The sequence below is a fragment of the Austrofundulus limnaeus genome, unplaced genomic scaffold, assembly GCF_001266775.1.
Source record: "Austrofundulus limnaeus strain Quisiro unplaced genomic scaffold, Austrofundulus_limnaeus-1.0 Scaffold987, whole genome shotgun sequence".
In the NCBI taxonomy this organism is placed as follows: Eukaryota; Metazoa; Chordata; class Actinopteri; order Cyprinodontiformes; family Rivulidae; genus Austrofundulus; species Austrofundulus limnaeus.
In genome coordinates, this window is record NW_013953389.1 from 80112 (window position 1) to 95016 (window position 14905).

Consider the following 14905-nt stretch of genomic DNA (forward strand, 5'->3'; position numbering starts at 1 on the left):
TATATATATATGCTCTAAATCCTGAAAAACACCCCTTAGTATCAGTTTCTTTAAATAAATGTTAAAAAATATCTGAAAATTAGTTAAATATTTTAAAAATAAAAATTAACAAACCTAAATCAAACTGCATATTCTCTCATTGCAACATTTTCTCCATTGACCAAGTGGTTATGATTTGATGTGGTATCTCGGGTCTGTTTTCTTTATCAGACTGATGCTGACAAAACACATAAATTCAAACATTTGAACCAACCATTTATTTCAGTTTATGATGATTTTGCGATATGTCTTTTGCGTAGGTTGTTAACGCCATGATGATAAATTTGCGATACATGGTGCAACCCTATTTTACACTGAAACCATGAACACACTGAAAAATAAAGATGGAGTTCTGGGTCGCACAACTGATCTTAGTCCCACCATTTTAGTCCCTTTTTAGTCACTTTCTCTATTTTTCTACCCAATCCCTGTCACTGCATGGTCAAATAAAAGGCAACAGAGCTAGACATAATATTCCAACAGGGCAGAGTTTTTATTAATTGCTTTTGTTGTTCAAATAATGAGCATAAGCTTTCATATGAAGTTATTTGGTCTAGGCATTATTATTGTTGTTTTATTTAGTGAAGACACAATCKGTGTACCTCCTGAGCGTCAAATCATAATTTAACCTTTACAACCACAATGTCGAAACATTTTAGTGTGTAATCGAAACTCTRCTTGTGCAAATAAATACTTTGGCAGGTTTTATTTCACTCACTATAGATAGAAAATTAACCTTTGTTGAGAGACTRCAGGCTTGGTGTTTGAAAGTGCCTGTCTGAGTACAGATAACAGCTTTAATGTTTATTCTGTTTTGAAGGTGTCACAGGTCAAAATGAGGAGAGAGCAAACCCTTATTTATTTCATAATTGAAACATTTCAGTCTGACTTGATAAGAATACTGAGAAACTATGATTCATGATGGACTGTTTCTGTTTTGAGCATGTCTCATGTTTGAGTTCATTTTCTGCTCTGATTTTTATGGAGCAACACTATAGTTTCCTTACTGACACCCCCCCCCCCCCACATCCCCTCCAATCTTTCTGCCTCCAAACACAAACCCCAACCCTCCTGTGTCTGACTCTGTGATTCATTAGGTAGGTAGTTCTTTCCACTGAAGTGATCTTTGGCCTAAGCAGAATGTTTTCTGTGGTAATACTTTAATACGGTAATAGTGCAAGGACCAGAGGTCGCTGTTTAAAGTGAAGATTCTGATCTTTGCAGATTAGAGGAGAAAAGAGTTTGTCGGAAACATTAAMTATAACACTTTGGTAGCTCTCACTAGATGAACGTCCTTGTATTTTTTTATAGACAAGACTAATGTTTTGATTTATTTTTAAGCCATTTGACAGTAGGAGATTCGTTGGATTTGGCTCTGCAGACAAGATGCATATTTTCCTGCTATGTCTTGTCTCTGAGTGTTCAGACCTTGCATTAATATCCAACTTGGGTAATCAGATTACAAGTGGACCGCTCTGACTARCTACATTTACATGGACAGAAGTAATCAGAATAAACRGCCAATTGAAATCAAAATGCATGATGTAAACGCCCCGATTAAAACAGTCAGATCCAGACTTTTAGGTATTCTTTGGAGGAGGGTGTTAACACTTTAAAGTGCCTGTGACATACCTATCCTTCAWATACAAAAGGTCAAAGAAAACAGCTTTATACTTAATAAAATTGRCGTAGTACACATGATTTTACCCATTTTGTCACATAACTGGCTTATTTTCTTTGGAATTTGTCTCAGCCAAAGTGAAACAGGAAGTGACATCAAAGGGGAACTCTTAAATAAAAATAAACTCTTTTGTCTTTATTAAAACAATATTATTAAACTTTACCTTTTCTTCATTTCTCTTTGATAGCGACTCAAACTAATTTAAAGAAGCATCAGATTCTTCTCTACAGTCTGTGTTAGTTATTGTAACAACGCTCTGTTCACATGCAGACATTCCCCTTTGACATCACTTCCTGTTTCTTCACATGCAAATATCTCAACAACTGTTCTTCTCAGCAGCGTGAAATTTGTTTTGCAATATCCTAYGCATGTTCTCTTTCCAAAAATGCACTCATGTTTATTACAAAAGTTTGATGTCACAGGCACTTAAAGCCTTAATTAATTKTGTGCCCATATATACATTCAAATTATTTAATCTGAATACATTTCAATCTGATCAAATKATTTTGTGCATGGAAACATAGCTATTGAGAGTGTTCACACCTAGCGTGTCCTGAACCCTTTTTTGCAGTCAAATGTCACTTATTTACTGTGGTTTGTGGTTGTTTCTGTAAAAATACAATTCTATTAATGTCTCAACGATGTAATGTTTTTTTATAACTCTTCTTGTCTTTTCCAGAGTGTGTGTAAAGAAGTCGACTCAGGAACGCCTGGCTCTAAAAATCCTCATTGATCGCCCCAAGGCCAGAAATGAGGTTAGCCCACTGTCACAAGTGCAATTAAATCCCTGTTGTTCTGCCTTCTCCGCCTCTTCTCAGTCTTCATTAATTCATGTTTTCCTCTCCCTGTCGCTCTGTCTCCTGCGCCTCTTTGTCCCTACTCGGTGCYGTGCCACAGAGAACAGTTTGTCTAGCAGCTTCTTTATGTCATTAGCAGCCCACTGTTTTGATCAAAGCAGCAGAAACAAAATATGCTTCACAGGCTCGCGCTGACGAACTGTGAAAGTTGACACTTGACGAGAAAAATCAGAAAGTGAGAAATATACACTTCTGGCTCTTTTATTATCTTGTCAAATGAGGATGTTTTGTGTGTGTAGATAATAATTACATGAAATTGCTTTGAGTTGTCATAGCTGTGTGTTAATATGACTACAGATATAAATATAATTACATGCACAAATGAAAGCTCAATTTAAAAAATGCATTTCTTTTGACATCTTAAATTAGTTGACTAAGTAGTAAAATAAGAATGTGCTTAACAAGCGGTAAATGCTTGATTATCTTTGTTATTAATTTATCAAATGTTCATTAATTTCATGCAAAATTTGCTGTTTAATTTAATCATGAAACACTTGAGTTTTATTTTGAAAGGGTGGACATAGGCGACCAATCATATCGAAATGAGGATTAAGTCAAATTTGGACAAAATGACCTAATTACATTTTCAGATTCCTGGCTTTAAAAGCTACATTTTGAGATCTGTATCGGGTTATCCAGAGATATGACTTAATTTGTCTTGTCTGTTACAATAATMCATTACTGTTTGGTCTGAATCCTAATTTTATGTAAATTTATTGAGTAATTTTTGATGTCAATGTAAAGAGGAAACCTCACATATTATTAGTATATTAAGATTTCCCAGTTTGAAAGAAACAAAAACATTTCTAGCTCACAGAAAAAATTCAAAATTTTAAGGCGTTTTTCCTCAAAATCAGTTTTGTTGTTGCTACTGCTCAAAAAATGCTTAAAATTTTTTTAAGATTATAWTTTTAGACAGTTCATTCAAATGATACATTGATAAGGCATTCATTATATTTTGACAAAATACAATTTTTGCACTTGTTTAAATCAAACCTGTTTCTGCCTATTTCTTCACATTCCACTTTTGGACTTAATTCTCACTTTGATGTGATGGGTCACATGAAGCTCTTCTGTGGTGCAGTTATTGCAGAAAAAAAGAATGTTGCAGGTAAAGTGCCATTTTATTACTCCATCCAGGTGCGTCTCCATATGATGTGTGCCATCCACCCAAACATCGTGCAAATACAGGAGGTGTACGCCAACAGTGTCCAGTTCCCTCATGAGTCCAGCTCCAGGTAGAAAGCTCAAATATCACCTCCTTCTGCTCATTATCACCTGCCGCTAAAGGCAGTGTTTTCACCCACGTCTGTGTGGGTGTGTTTGTTTGTAGCGTTAGCAAAATATCTCGTGAAGCAGCTACTTACACTGCTTAGACGTACATCTACAAAGGATTATTGTTTTGATTTAGCCCCATTCAAGAAAACAGATAAATGGTCAAAACTCAATCAAAAATACAGATATTTGCCTAAAATTAGGTAGCAGCTGAGATTAATACCCAGCACATAKTTTGAGCGTTAACAGATTGCTTAAGAGTTTAACTATCCCAACTCTGTTAGCAAAATACACAATGAGCACTGGATACATAAAAAAAACTTTCAGAATTTATCAAACAGCTGCTTTAATTTTAGAGCCAATCTAATTAAGGATGGTCGACATTAGCAAAAACAAAAGTAAGTCTTATAGATATCGAGTAATGATTTTATGTGGTAGTAGCTCAAATTAAGGAATGCTAGGCTTTAATTAGTTTTATCTGTAATGTTTTTTTTTTTTACAGAGCGAGACTTCTGATTGTTATGGAGATGATGGAAGGTGGTGAGCTCTTTCACAGAATCAGTCAGCACAGGCACTTTACTGAAAAGATGGCCAGTCAGGTCACTAAACAGGTGTGTTAACCCTCCCACTTTGCCTTTTTTATTTGTTATTTTATTTTATTTATTTATTTTTTCATTCAAACTGCTCAGATTCTGTTTGGGCTCTGAAATGAACGAAGCAACACACGTCTGCTCAGCTCAGAATGCTTTGCTGTGCGCATCTACTGTTGTCTCAGCGTGACGTCTCTTCCACTTGCAGATTAGTCAAGCGTTGGCACATTGTCACTCCCTGAATATTGCACATCGTGACCTGAAGCCAGAAAACCTGCTCTTCAAAGATAATTCTCTGGTAAGAAGACGCTGGAGCTGCACTGCGTCGCACACGTAAASCTTTAGAAGTATTTTTAGCACAAGTACAGATGTAGAAAGTCTCAGAAATTCAGCGCTAGAACTGGAAGAAGAGCTGGTTCTGGGTGGGTCGTGGAGGAATTGTTCAGTCTTTTGTCGTCAGTAACTTCGTTAAACTTCTCAGATATAAAAACTGAATACGTATTTGATCATGTTTCGTCTTTCTCTTGAAGGATGCACCTGTGAAGTTATGTGACTTTGGCTTTGCCAAAATTGATCAAGGGGACTTGATGACCCCTCAGTTCACACCTTACTACGTAGCACCTCAGGTACAAAAAGTTCACACGATTGCTTTCATGTTTATAGTTTCTTTCATACGTTTTCTGCCGTCAAACGACTTCTGCACACTTGTTTTAATTTGTTTAACTTTACAGAGATTTTACCCATAAAAATACATTCAGATCTCTTCAGTTCTTTTTAAAACTAGTGTTCTCTGAAATCTACTTCAGCATACTTACTGTTACTAGCTATTGCAATGGTAGGTTTTAGCTATTGTCCTGCTCATTTCAGCTTCTGTTCAGCTTGTTTTAACAACTCGGTTAACAACTTGTTCTTCAAATTTTAGTACTCATTACAAAAACTAAAAATTTCTGTAGTATTTTCTGGTTTTTATCCTTTTAGAATAAAATAACCATCAATAATCAAGTCTCTTTTCAGGTACTTGAGGCTCAAAGAAGACATCAGAAGGAAAAGTCTGGAATCATACCTACCTCACCCACTCCTTACACATATAACAAGGTAAACCTCTTCATCACCTGGAATAAGCCTTCAGTCCTGCTGCTGTACTCCTGAATGGAGGTTCTGTAAGCCTGACTTAACGTTAGACTTTCAAAGGTCTTTATTCTTCCGAGAAGGAATGTTATTTCCACAAGCCTGTGCATTGTACTTGAAGGAGGAAAAGACTCCTTGCTTTAAACTACAATGACTGTTTCTTTTAACCCGTGTGGTTTTATTTTACACTTGCATTATCGTGTGAGTTCATTCTGAGCTCTAGTGGCAGATGAGACCAGGCTTGGGACGGTATGACGATATTATACCGCAGGATTGAATGGGTGTCCTGTTGGAAAGTTGACCGTATTTTGATCTGTTTGACATAGTAAGAGGCGTTCTGTGACTCCTGCTGCTGCTTTGAGTGACAGATTGAGTAACAGGAAGGGTCAGAGCAGCTGAGTTGTTTTTTTCCATTCCTTTCTCGGGATGTGTGGTATTTTCAAAAGGTTATACGTATGAAAATGAGCAATACCGTTCATTCATAGATGAGACGTCCACAAAAATAGCTCTTTTTTTCACATTGTCAAAATTGACCTTTCAGTTTTAGTGCTATTAAGTTTATTTATGGAGCATATTAAAAGACACTTTTATTACAAAATGGTAAAGAAAAATTTTAGGTAGAGCAAAAACCTTAACCAAACAAGAGCAATGGCTGATGGCTGGTTGGATGGGTGGTTTATTGTTTTTGCAAGATGCAAAGTGGCTCTTATCCTAAATAAGAGGTGTGTAAATGATTTTTATATTTTGTCCTGGAAACTGAAAAACTAAAAATGCTTGTTGCTTCTGCAGAGCTGTGACTTGTGGTCCCTCGGCGTGATAATCTACATAATGCTGTGCGGCTATCCTCCGTTCTACTCCAAACACCACAGTCGCACCATCCCAAAGGACATGAGGAAGAAGATCATGACGGGCAGCTTTGACTTTCCTGAAGACGAGTGGAGCCAGATCTCTGAAATGGCCAAGGACATCGTACGCAAGTAAGTTTTTTTTATTTTTATTTTTTGTAGATTTTAGTATTTTTTGCTATTGTTTGTAAAAGACCTTTTGATGATGATGATCTCACTTGTTTCTCATAATATTTCTCTGTCCCCTCTCCACCTGTCTGTAGGCTCCTGAAGGTAAAGCCAGAGGAGAGGCTGTGTATCGAGGAAGTCCTGGCTCATCCGTGGCTCAACTGCACCGAGGCCCTGGACCACGTGCTGCCATCCCCACAGATGATGATGGACAAGGTGAGCCACAAGCTGCTGCCCAAAGTAATCTGTATCTGTTGTCTTCACTCTCAACCAACTCTGCAGATTATTGGGAATACATCTGGGGACAACACAGGTGGATCAAACTCACCCGTCTGAACTGGTCTTTGTCCTCACCGATGTGTTCTCCTCTTTCAGGCGGTAGTCGCAGGCATCCAGCAGGCACATGCAGAGCAGCTCGCCAACATGAGAATTCAGGATCTGAATGTCAGTCTGAAGCCTCTCAACTCTGTCAACAACCCAATCCTCAGGAAGAGGAAGCTGCTCGGGTACGATCTTATTGTTCCTTTTTGGCTGGTTTTACGACTGACGCTGCAGCTGARTGACGGTAAAATGGTACTCGGCTGTCTCTGGTTTCTTGTTGATTGTACTGTTGTTTCCTGACACCTTCTTTTTTAAATAGGAATTCATTAGGTGTCCTTGTAAAAGCCTTGGTCTCTGATGTGCTTTGTTTTTCGATGCCGCAGCTCCAAACCTACAGACGGTTTCTTCATCAACGACCCAGAAAACGGAGGGGAGGACTCCAACGTAGCGCTTGAAAAATTAAGAGACGTCATTGCACAATGTATACTACCACAAGCTGGTCAGTCACTGCCGATTCTTCTACTGATGTACCGTTGTTTCCCAAAAGATGACACATTTAGGTTAACGTTTAAACAAATTCCTACATAACAGATGAATTTCAGCTGGGAAAAGCACMGAGAGAACAAAATTAAACATTTCTCCAATAAACTGAACTTTGTTATCCATCACAGCTTGCACTAATGACATTTTGTAATGAGATGACAACATCTGACTGGGAATGATGGTAGTTTCTGAGGTGAATATTTGTGTTTTCAGGAGAAAATGAGGACGAGAAGTTGAATGAGGTAATGCATGAAGCCTGGAGGTTCAACAGAGACTGTAGGCTGCTGAGAGACGGTCTGCATGGGCTCAACTGGGACGGTCAGTACAATTTTTATACTTTTTTTTACCTAGTTCTCTTATACTATGACCATTAAATGCAAAATAATCACCATTTTTGTTTTACTGAACTAACTTGTTAACTCTTAAAGCCATAGCTGTTAAAATACACTACTTTCAGTCTTTTTGATTTGGAGTTTTAAGCATCTAACACAGTTCCTACCTCATTAAATGATTTTGAGGGTTAATGTAACTCAAATTCAACAGGGTTTTAGTAAAAATGGCCAACTTTTGCTTTACACGTTAAACTCAACCTGCTTCCAAAGCATATTATGCATCTGGAAAATATTTACCTTCATGATGTTGAAATCTGCTAACTTAGTTTAAACATCAACTTAAGAAAAACTCTATAAAGCTTAAAAAAGCTAATAAAGTAGTTTGAAGTTAAATCTAGTCTCCAAACAGACATAACTACTTCACAGAAACCCACTTCAAAGAAAACAAGCTAATTCCATGCATTATTTTCCCAATTCTGATTATTTTCTCCTTGTTTTTGTTCGTTACGTCTTTAACCCGCAGTGTTTTTATTGCAGGGCGAGGCTTCTCTGATAAAGTCGACCGATTGAAGCTGGCAGAAATCTTAAAACAGGCCATTGAAGAGAAAACAAATCTCCAAGAATCTCATTAGCAGACGCTCTCTTTCTATCCTCTTTTTATATCGTTTATTACATATTGTTTATTATGACCATTTTTAACCCATAGCTGTAAAAAATAATTGTTTTATGTCAAATGATGTGCTGTTTTCATAAATTTAATTATAAGATCTATGGTTGAGATGCTGTACAGCTGTAGATGAATTTCAGAAGATTTGTTGGTACTATCGTTTTGTTTTTTAAAAGGACAATGGCAAAGAACATTAAAAAAAACAATATATTTTCATTTTTTGCAAAAAAGAAAAAAGAAAAGAAAAAAAAACAAAGGAAATCTGTGAAAGAAATTATTTTTTCGGAGGGAATTTTTATTAGCTGCTCATCTAAGATGTCATGTTTTATCCCAATTATTTCATTATATTTGAACCATTCTAAGAATTTTATTTATTTAAACAAGAAAATTCCAGTCTTTTATACCTTTTTTTTCTTGTAGCTTGAAAGTGGCTCTAAACTTAGAAAAGCTGTCTATGATGTGACTTTGTTCTTCCACACACTCTGCCTACAGGTAACTACTCTGATATCAGTCTCTTTTTTTGTACAACTTTGTTTGGCTTTTGTAACGTTGAAGCCAAAGGAAAGAAAGTAAGTGTCATAAAGCAGAAAAAAGATGCAGCCTCAGATTTTGTTTATCTTGCTTCCACTCGTCTCTTAATTTCTTGTGACCTTATATTCATTTAAAACCAATATTGTTGTCTTTTTATGTTGTAAAACAAATTATTTTACATTTTTGAGTAAACTATAGATCTAAAATGAAAACCATCTGTGGCATTAAATGTTTGCCTTTTATTGTGAAAGGTTGCTCTTATCAATACTTTAAAAATGTTTGTCATATCAGGTCTAAAAAGATGATGTTTGCGTGTAGCTGCTGGTTTTGCTAACAGATGGGTAAATTTCCTTCTAAACCTGTTTGTTTTTTTTTAATCCTAAAAATCATTTTAATTTAAACCCGTCCTTGAGAAATGTTCTACTTCAAATGTCCTACGTCCAAATTTTTATTTGAATTATTTGATCAGTAAAATCTGGTTGCATCTGCTGGATTTCAGATCTAACTTTTTTTTTTTTTCAAAGTAAGAGTTGAGAAAATAAACACGAAAAATGCCTTTTCTTTTCTTTTATGGACATAAAGTCTGAAAATATCAGTAGGAAAGTCTGGAATTTAACTCTATAATTCTGCATTCTACTTAGTCTGCAATAAGGCAATCATTTAATGTGTACTCGGCGTGTACATTTGTACAAAAATATATTTATCCATCTGTCAGTATTAACGCCCCAGGCTTCATTTCAGTTGTTTAACTACAAACTAACTTCTCATCCCCACATTTACGCTGTTTACCGTCATGTCGTTAATTGGACATCTTTATGACTTTGTTTTCTTTAATGCTCTAATCATAACTTCGGTTATTTCCATAAAGAAGGGAATAGTTTCTAGTTTAAACGAGGCCATTGATTAGCACTTTGGATATAAATTTGTCTTTTGTTCACTACTCAAACTAATGGTAAATGCCTCTATTGATGGAGCCTTCTTTTGTTTGTTTACACTTTTTATTATTTTTATTAATCGTGTTTTTGACCCTAATCAAACTGTATTTTTATTACGTCATTTTGAAACATTTCACTGGATGGTAAACGATCATTACTGTCCAGTAAAAAAGGGTCTGCGATGTATTTTGATTTTGTCTTTTTCACATGAATTGAAGGATTGCGTGTCCGTCTTTATTTCTGTTTTACTTTAACCCTTTTTAAAACTCAGCTTTTGACCACCGTGATACGTTTAAAACAGGCACAAAGAAGAACTCTTCCTTTTGTATGTCTGCATTTTGAATTAGGTTTGGCGTTAAACAAAGATTACTAACATGATTCAGAGATTGTTGCTTTTTTTTACTGTTTTAAAGTTGCCCTTAAAAGCTAAAATGACAAAAGCTTGTGGTTGAAAAGGCCTTAAAATGACATGTATGAAATTGTATTCAGTGCAGTGTGCCTTGTTGAAGGGCAGAATTCATTCATTATTTACTGTCCTGCTTTACTTGTTTTCATTCCACTGAGACGGGGATTTGTTACCCTTGAACAAAAACTATATCTAGTGATATATGATTAAAATATGACCTACTTTTCAAAGATGTAAGTACGTTTTTCAGTTGAGAGATGAAACTAATTGGAAACTAATCAGCTTGCAGTTTCTGTTATTTATAGCCTTTTAGCTTAGCTTTACAATGACTGGAATCTTGTCCATTTTGCATCCAAATTTTTATAGTTAAAAAAAACCCTCAGATGTACAGGAGGATAGTGTTGAATTTTATGTTCCCATCTACATCATGAGCAAGCTGCCAGTTTTGTTTTAACCTACCACTGAATTCCCCAGCATCAAAGAGTTATTAAAATTATGGCTAAAAATAACCAAATACACTGAAAGAAATAGTCCATCTAATCAGGTCTTACAAACTTGTATCCAGCCAAAAAGTGTTTTTGATCTTGTTTTGAGACTGATAGACTAAGGAAGAGCAGTGTGTTAAATTAGATCATTTTTGCTTCAAAACGTTTTATTTTTTGTCACGTTACACAATTTTTAGGCTATTTCAACAATATATCAAAATGTTCAGGTGCTTCAGAGGATTCCAGCTATGACTTTTGGAATTTCAGAAATTTATGCTTATGGAAATTTTTAGCCTTTTTAGCCATAATGAAGATTAATGGGGCAGTCGTCTAAAATCTTAAATTAAACATTTCCTGCATTTTACACCCTTTTTTTTTTCTTCTTTGCTCATTTTATTTTATTTTTTCTTTTTCTGGTGTCTACTTTTTTGCAGTTATCCTCTTGATTAAATTTATAGAGTTTTCAGCAGTTTTCTGTAAATTAAGCTACGTTTTAGGTTTTAGCCTTTCATTTAAATTCACCTTGATATTTTAGCTACCTTCTTTCAGCTAATTCAAACATTTCTGATTCTTTGTCTTAGGTTCAGCTTTTTTTAGCTACTTTTCTGCTATTTTCAGCATTTTTGGCTATTTCACAACAAACCGCAAACTTTACTTTTTTTTTTTCAGCCAAAATCTTTCATCATTAAGCGATCTTATTCGCCTGGAAATTTCTTATTTCAAGAAGTCTCATCAAGTGCTCTTCTCTTCTTGCACTGGCAGATTATTTCACTTCATTTGAGAAGATTCGAACCATAATCTGGGGGTTTTAAACCTATTTTTAGATGACTAATTTTTGCAGTGTATTAGTGTTTGAGTAGCCTAAAGAACCATTTGTTAACTGTTTGTTTACACACATCCATAAATTCTCTTTTTTGTCCACCTTCTCCTCAAAACACACAGATCTAATTTCCCCTCTGCAGGTTAGAGATATTTTTGTACTTTGCAGGCATGTATTGTTAATGTGCATGTAGGGTACTGATCATCCCAACTGGAAGAAAAACAAGAATCCCAATTGAAACATGCAGTCCTGCTGACATTTACCTGCTGATTCAGTGCTAAAGAGTTTTATACCTCATCTGTCCAACGTGTTTTGGGGTAAAAAAAAAAAAAACTGCACCATCTTTAATACCAGCTTACGACAAATGATTTTGTCAGTTGCTTCCGTTTCTTCTGCTGTAGATGCACTGATAAAGAGTTGAGGTGTAAAGAGGAAGAACTTATTTCTGATAAAGGAAATGTTCCTGTTTACGTTGAAACAAACTGTTTAGAGCGTTCTGCTTTATTCCTCTTTTCCTTTGGCGTGGCGGTTATGTAGCATGAATCCTCCAAAAAAAAAAAAAAAACTTGCTGTATTTTGTCTTTATTACATATTTGTGCCCTTTCTGCCTTCTTGGAATGTCAATATGCTGACTTTTTAATAAAGCAGTTGTTTGAATTTTCAACAAACTGGTATTAAGTTGCTTTTTTAAATTCATGAGGAAAAAGAAAAGGCCACCTTAACTGTGTTTTATATCAGCACATTAAAAGGTTGTTCCTCACCTGGTTTGAAATCTAACCACAGGAATACAAAAAATATTCCACATTAAACATAGTTCTGTATGTCAGATGCTATATGCCTCAGTTAGCAGCTTAAAAGTTCATGACCGTACAATTAGAAAAAGTAAGACTTATATGGAGAAGTTTCAGGTGAAAAAGCCTCTTTTTAAATGAACGTGGTGGCCCAACATGAACTATATGACTCTGGTCCAATGTCTTCAGTATAGATGAGATTAAAGTGAAGTTGTTTCARTTACCCATAATGCAAAGTGTCTCCTTTGGAAACAACCCCTGGATTCCTYAGTAAGACCAGGGTATTCAAGTGTCAAATGTGACGGCATTTGCTTGAAACTTAATCCCAATTAGATCAAGACAAAATCTCAAAAATTTGCTTTAAAAAAAATAAATCAAGGTGCTGCGACGGTCCAGACCTCAACCTGCCTACAGTGCTGTGATGTGAAAGGTGTCCAGAAACTAACGGCTGCTAAATTTAAAGTAACATTGGAAAAACTGGGCCAAATCTCCAGAATTCATGAGACTGGAAAAAATAAAAAAAAATAAAAATCACAAAACTGTAGGAGGTTCTGAAAGCTGTTGAATCTTTGAGTGGACTTCACCATTTCACACATTTCAGTTTTAGCTCTTTTTTCTTGTTTTGTTCACCTGAGGTCAGACTTAAGCAGAACTCAGTATTAGAAGTTAAATTTTAAGTTACGCATTAAAAAAGCAACAATGTAAAGCCATAATTTAAAACCTTTATTGCAGATTGAAAATAGCAGAAATCTTTAACTCGTTAAGAAATTGTCAACCCTGAGACAAAATCAGGGTTAAAGCGAGACAAAAGCTCTCCTGCACATATTTAAGGCACTTTTTATAATCTGTTTGAAAAGCTGCAAAAACTCACTCCCATGATAGAAATGAACCTATCAAAAGCTCAAGAGATTACAGAGCAGCTCTGTTCTTAGAGAAGATGTAAAACATAAGCCATTAGATTTATGCCATTCAAAACTGTTCACCTGATTAAGCCCATTAATACGCAAATTAATTTAAGTGTTCAAAACTTAACAAAATAACATCTCACTTGCATTTAAAGGGGAAACTTTAAACAGACCATCACCTGCTTCTCCGTCCTAACAGTTTAAATATAATCTGTGTGGAATGTGTCTTGAGAACTTTGGTCTCTTTTCCTCCAATATTTACACTTTCTGACCCTCAGCCCACAGTGTGTGCTCCCAGTGCTCCAAGACTATCCCCTACACGTAGAAGTTCACTTGGAAAAGCAGGCAAACTGTAAAAAAAATAATAATAATAAATCAGATCATTTCAGCGCTTTGAAATTCACACTGACAGGAAGTGAAGGACCAAGAACTAAAGAGTTTGAACAAAATATCTGAACTAAAATAGAGTTACATTACCAGCAAGTCCATTTTAGGTCTGGAATAAAACTCCAAAAGTTCTGCCTTTACAAAAAAAAAAAATAACAAAATAAAAAAAAAGGATGATGGTGAAAATATTTAAACCAGGCTGGGACAGGCTCAATCTGAGTCCTCATCATCCAAATACTCCTCAGCATCACTGGGTTTCCGGATGTTGTCTGAAAGAAAGAAATAAGCAGTTAGACACAAAAATACTGTATTTTATTAAAAATATCAAAAGCTTAAAGATGTTGCTACTGATCCCAGTGTTCAAAACATGGTTCAAAAATTGTTTTTTTAAAGCAGGTGAGATATTTACAACCTACAGTAGTCCTGATGCATCTCAGTAATCCAGGTAAAAAAATCAAAAAGAAAAAAAAAATTGTGTAGGTCTTCTGGACGGGTTCTTCTCTAATGAAACGTTTAGTCTCTCCTCCAAGAGACTTCTTCAGTCTGAGAGTTTCAGGCAAAATTCAGGCTTTTAAGCACTGCCTCCATGTGACTGATACATCACATGGCTATCATTGACACCTAATTAACACCTATTGTTAACAGGGGGGTGGAGTGATACTGGCAATAGCAGCACTGTAGGAGGGGGACAACTGAAAACGGAGGCCTCCACCTCTGTAGGAACCTACAGTAGGCTCAATAGGAGGCCAATAACCCAGCTAATTACTAAATTAGTTGTGCAAGTAAGATCAGAGCATGTAAAAAAATAAATAAAACTATCAGAGTAACCGTTTGTATTGTAGTAATTGTGAGTCTTGTTTCCAGTCACTGTGCTTCTGTATGAGAGAGAACTTGTTTAGAACGTCAGCAGAACTTACTGGTTGACTGTTTCCTTTTCAGAAGTGTAGCACACTGGGCGTTGGTGGCCATCTCCAAAGCCAGTTTATTCTCGTTGTTTCTTATGTCTGTCCTCGCATCTGAAACAAGCACGACAACACTGATTAAGCTGTTAAAAATAAATAAAAAATAATWAAAAAAACGACCCACAGAAAAACATGAAACATTCTGGAACCAGCAGATTTTAGTTCCAGTGTGCGTAACGTGACTGGTTGAGCTGTTTTTCTAAAACTAAAAAGAAGAGAGGGTTTTTTTTTTTTTTT

General features: G+C 35.7%; 2 protein-coding genes across 3 annotated transcripts in view; one reads left to right on the forward strand and one right to left on the reverse strand.

Moving 5' to 3' along the window:
- The window catches only part of mapkapk5 (MAPK activated protein kinase 5), a 16698-nt gene extending 4411 nt beyond the window's left edge, over positions 1–12287 (forward strand). For both annotated transcript variants that reach the window (XM_014030033.1, XM_014030034.1), the window contains 12 exons: positions 2400–2475; positions 3718–3815; positions 4355–4463; positions 4651–4740; positions 4973–5068; positions 5457–5537; positions 6360–6547; positions 6679–6799; positions 6959–7089; positions 7288–7403; positions 7661–7765; positions 8317–12287. In XM_014030033.1, coding sequence (XP_013885487.1) covers positions 2400–2475; positions 3718–3815; positions 4355–4463; positions 4651–4740; positions 4973–5068; positions 5457–5537; positions 6360–6547; positions 6679–6799; positions 6959–7089; positions 7288–7403; positions 7661–7765; positions 8317–8411 — 1306 coding nt within the window. In that variant the 3' untranslated portion in view covers positions 8412–12287. The remainder of the gene's footprint in view (positions 1–2399; positions 2476–3717; positions 3816–4354; positions 4464–4650; positions 4741–4972; positions 5069–5456; positions 5538–6359; positions 6548–6678; positions 6800–6958; positions 7090–7287; positions 7404–7660; positions 7766–8316) is intronic.
- Positions 12288–13116: 829 nt separating this feature from the next.
- Positions 13117–14722, reverse strand: LOC106533635 (osteoclast-stimulating factor 1; the record flags this gene model as incomplete). The annotated part of the gene is given in 2 exon segments (XM_014030035.1): positions 13117–13975; positions 14624–14722. Coding segments are annotated over 2 exon segments (158 nt in total), but the record flags the coding sequence as incomplete, so codon positions are not given.
- Positions 14723–14905: the final 183 nt, after the last annotated feature.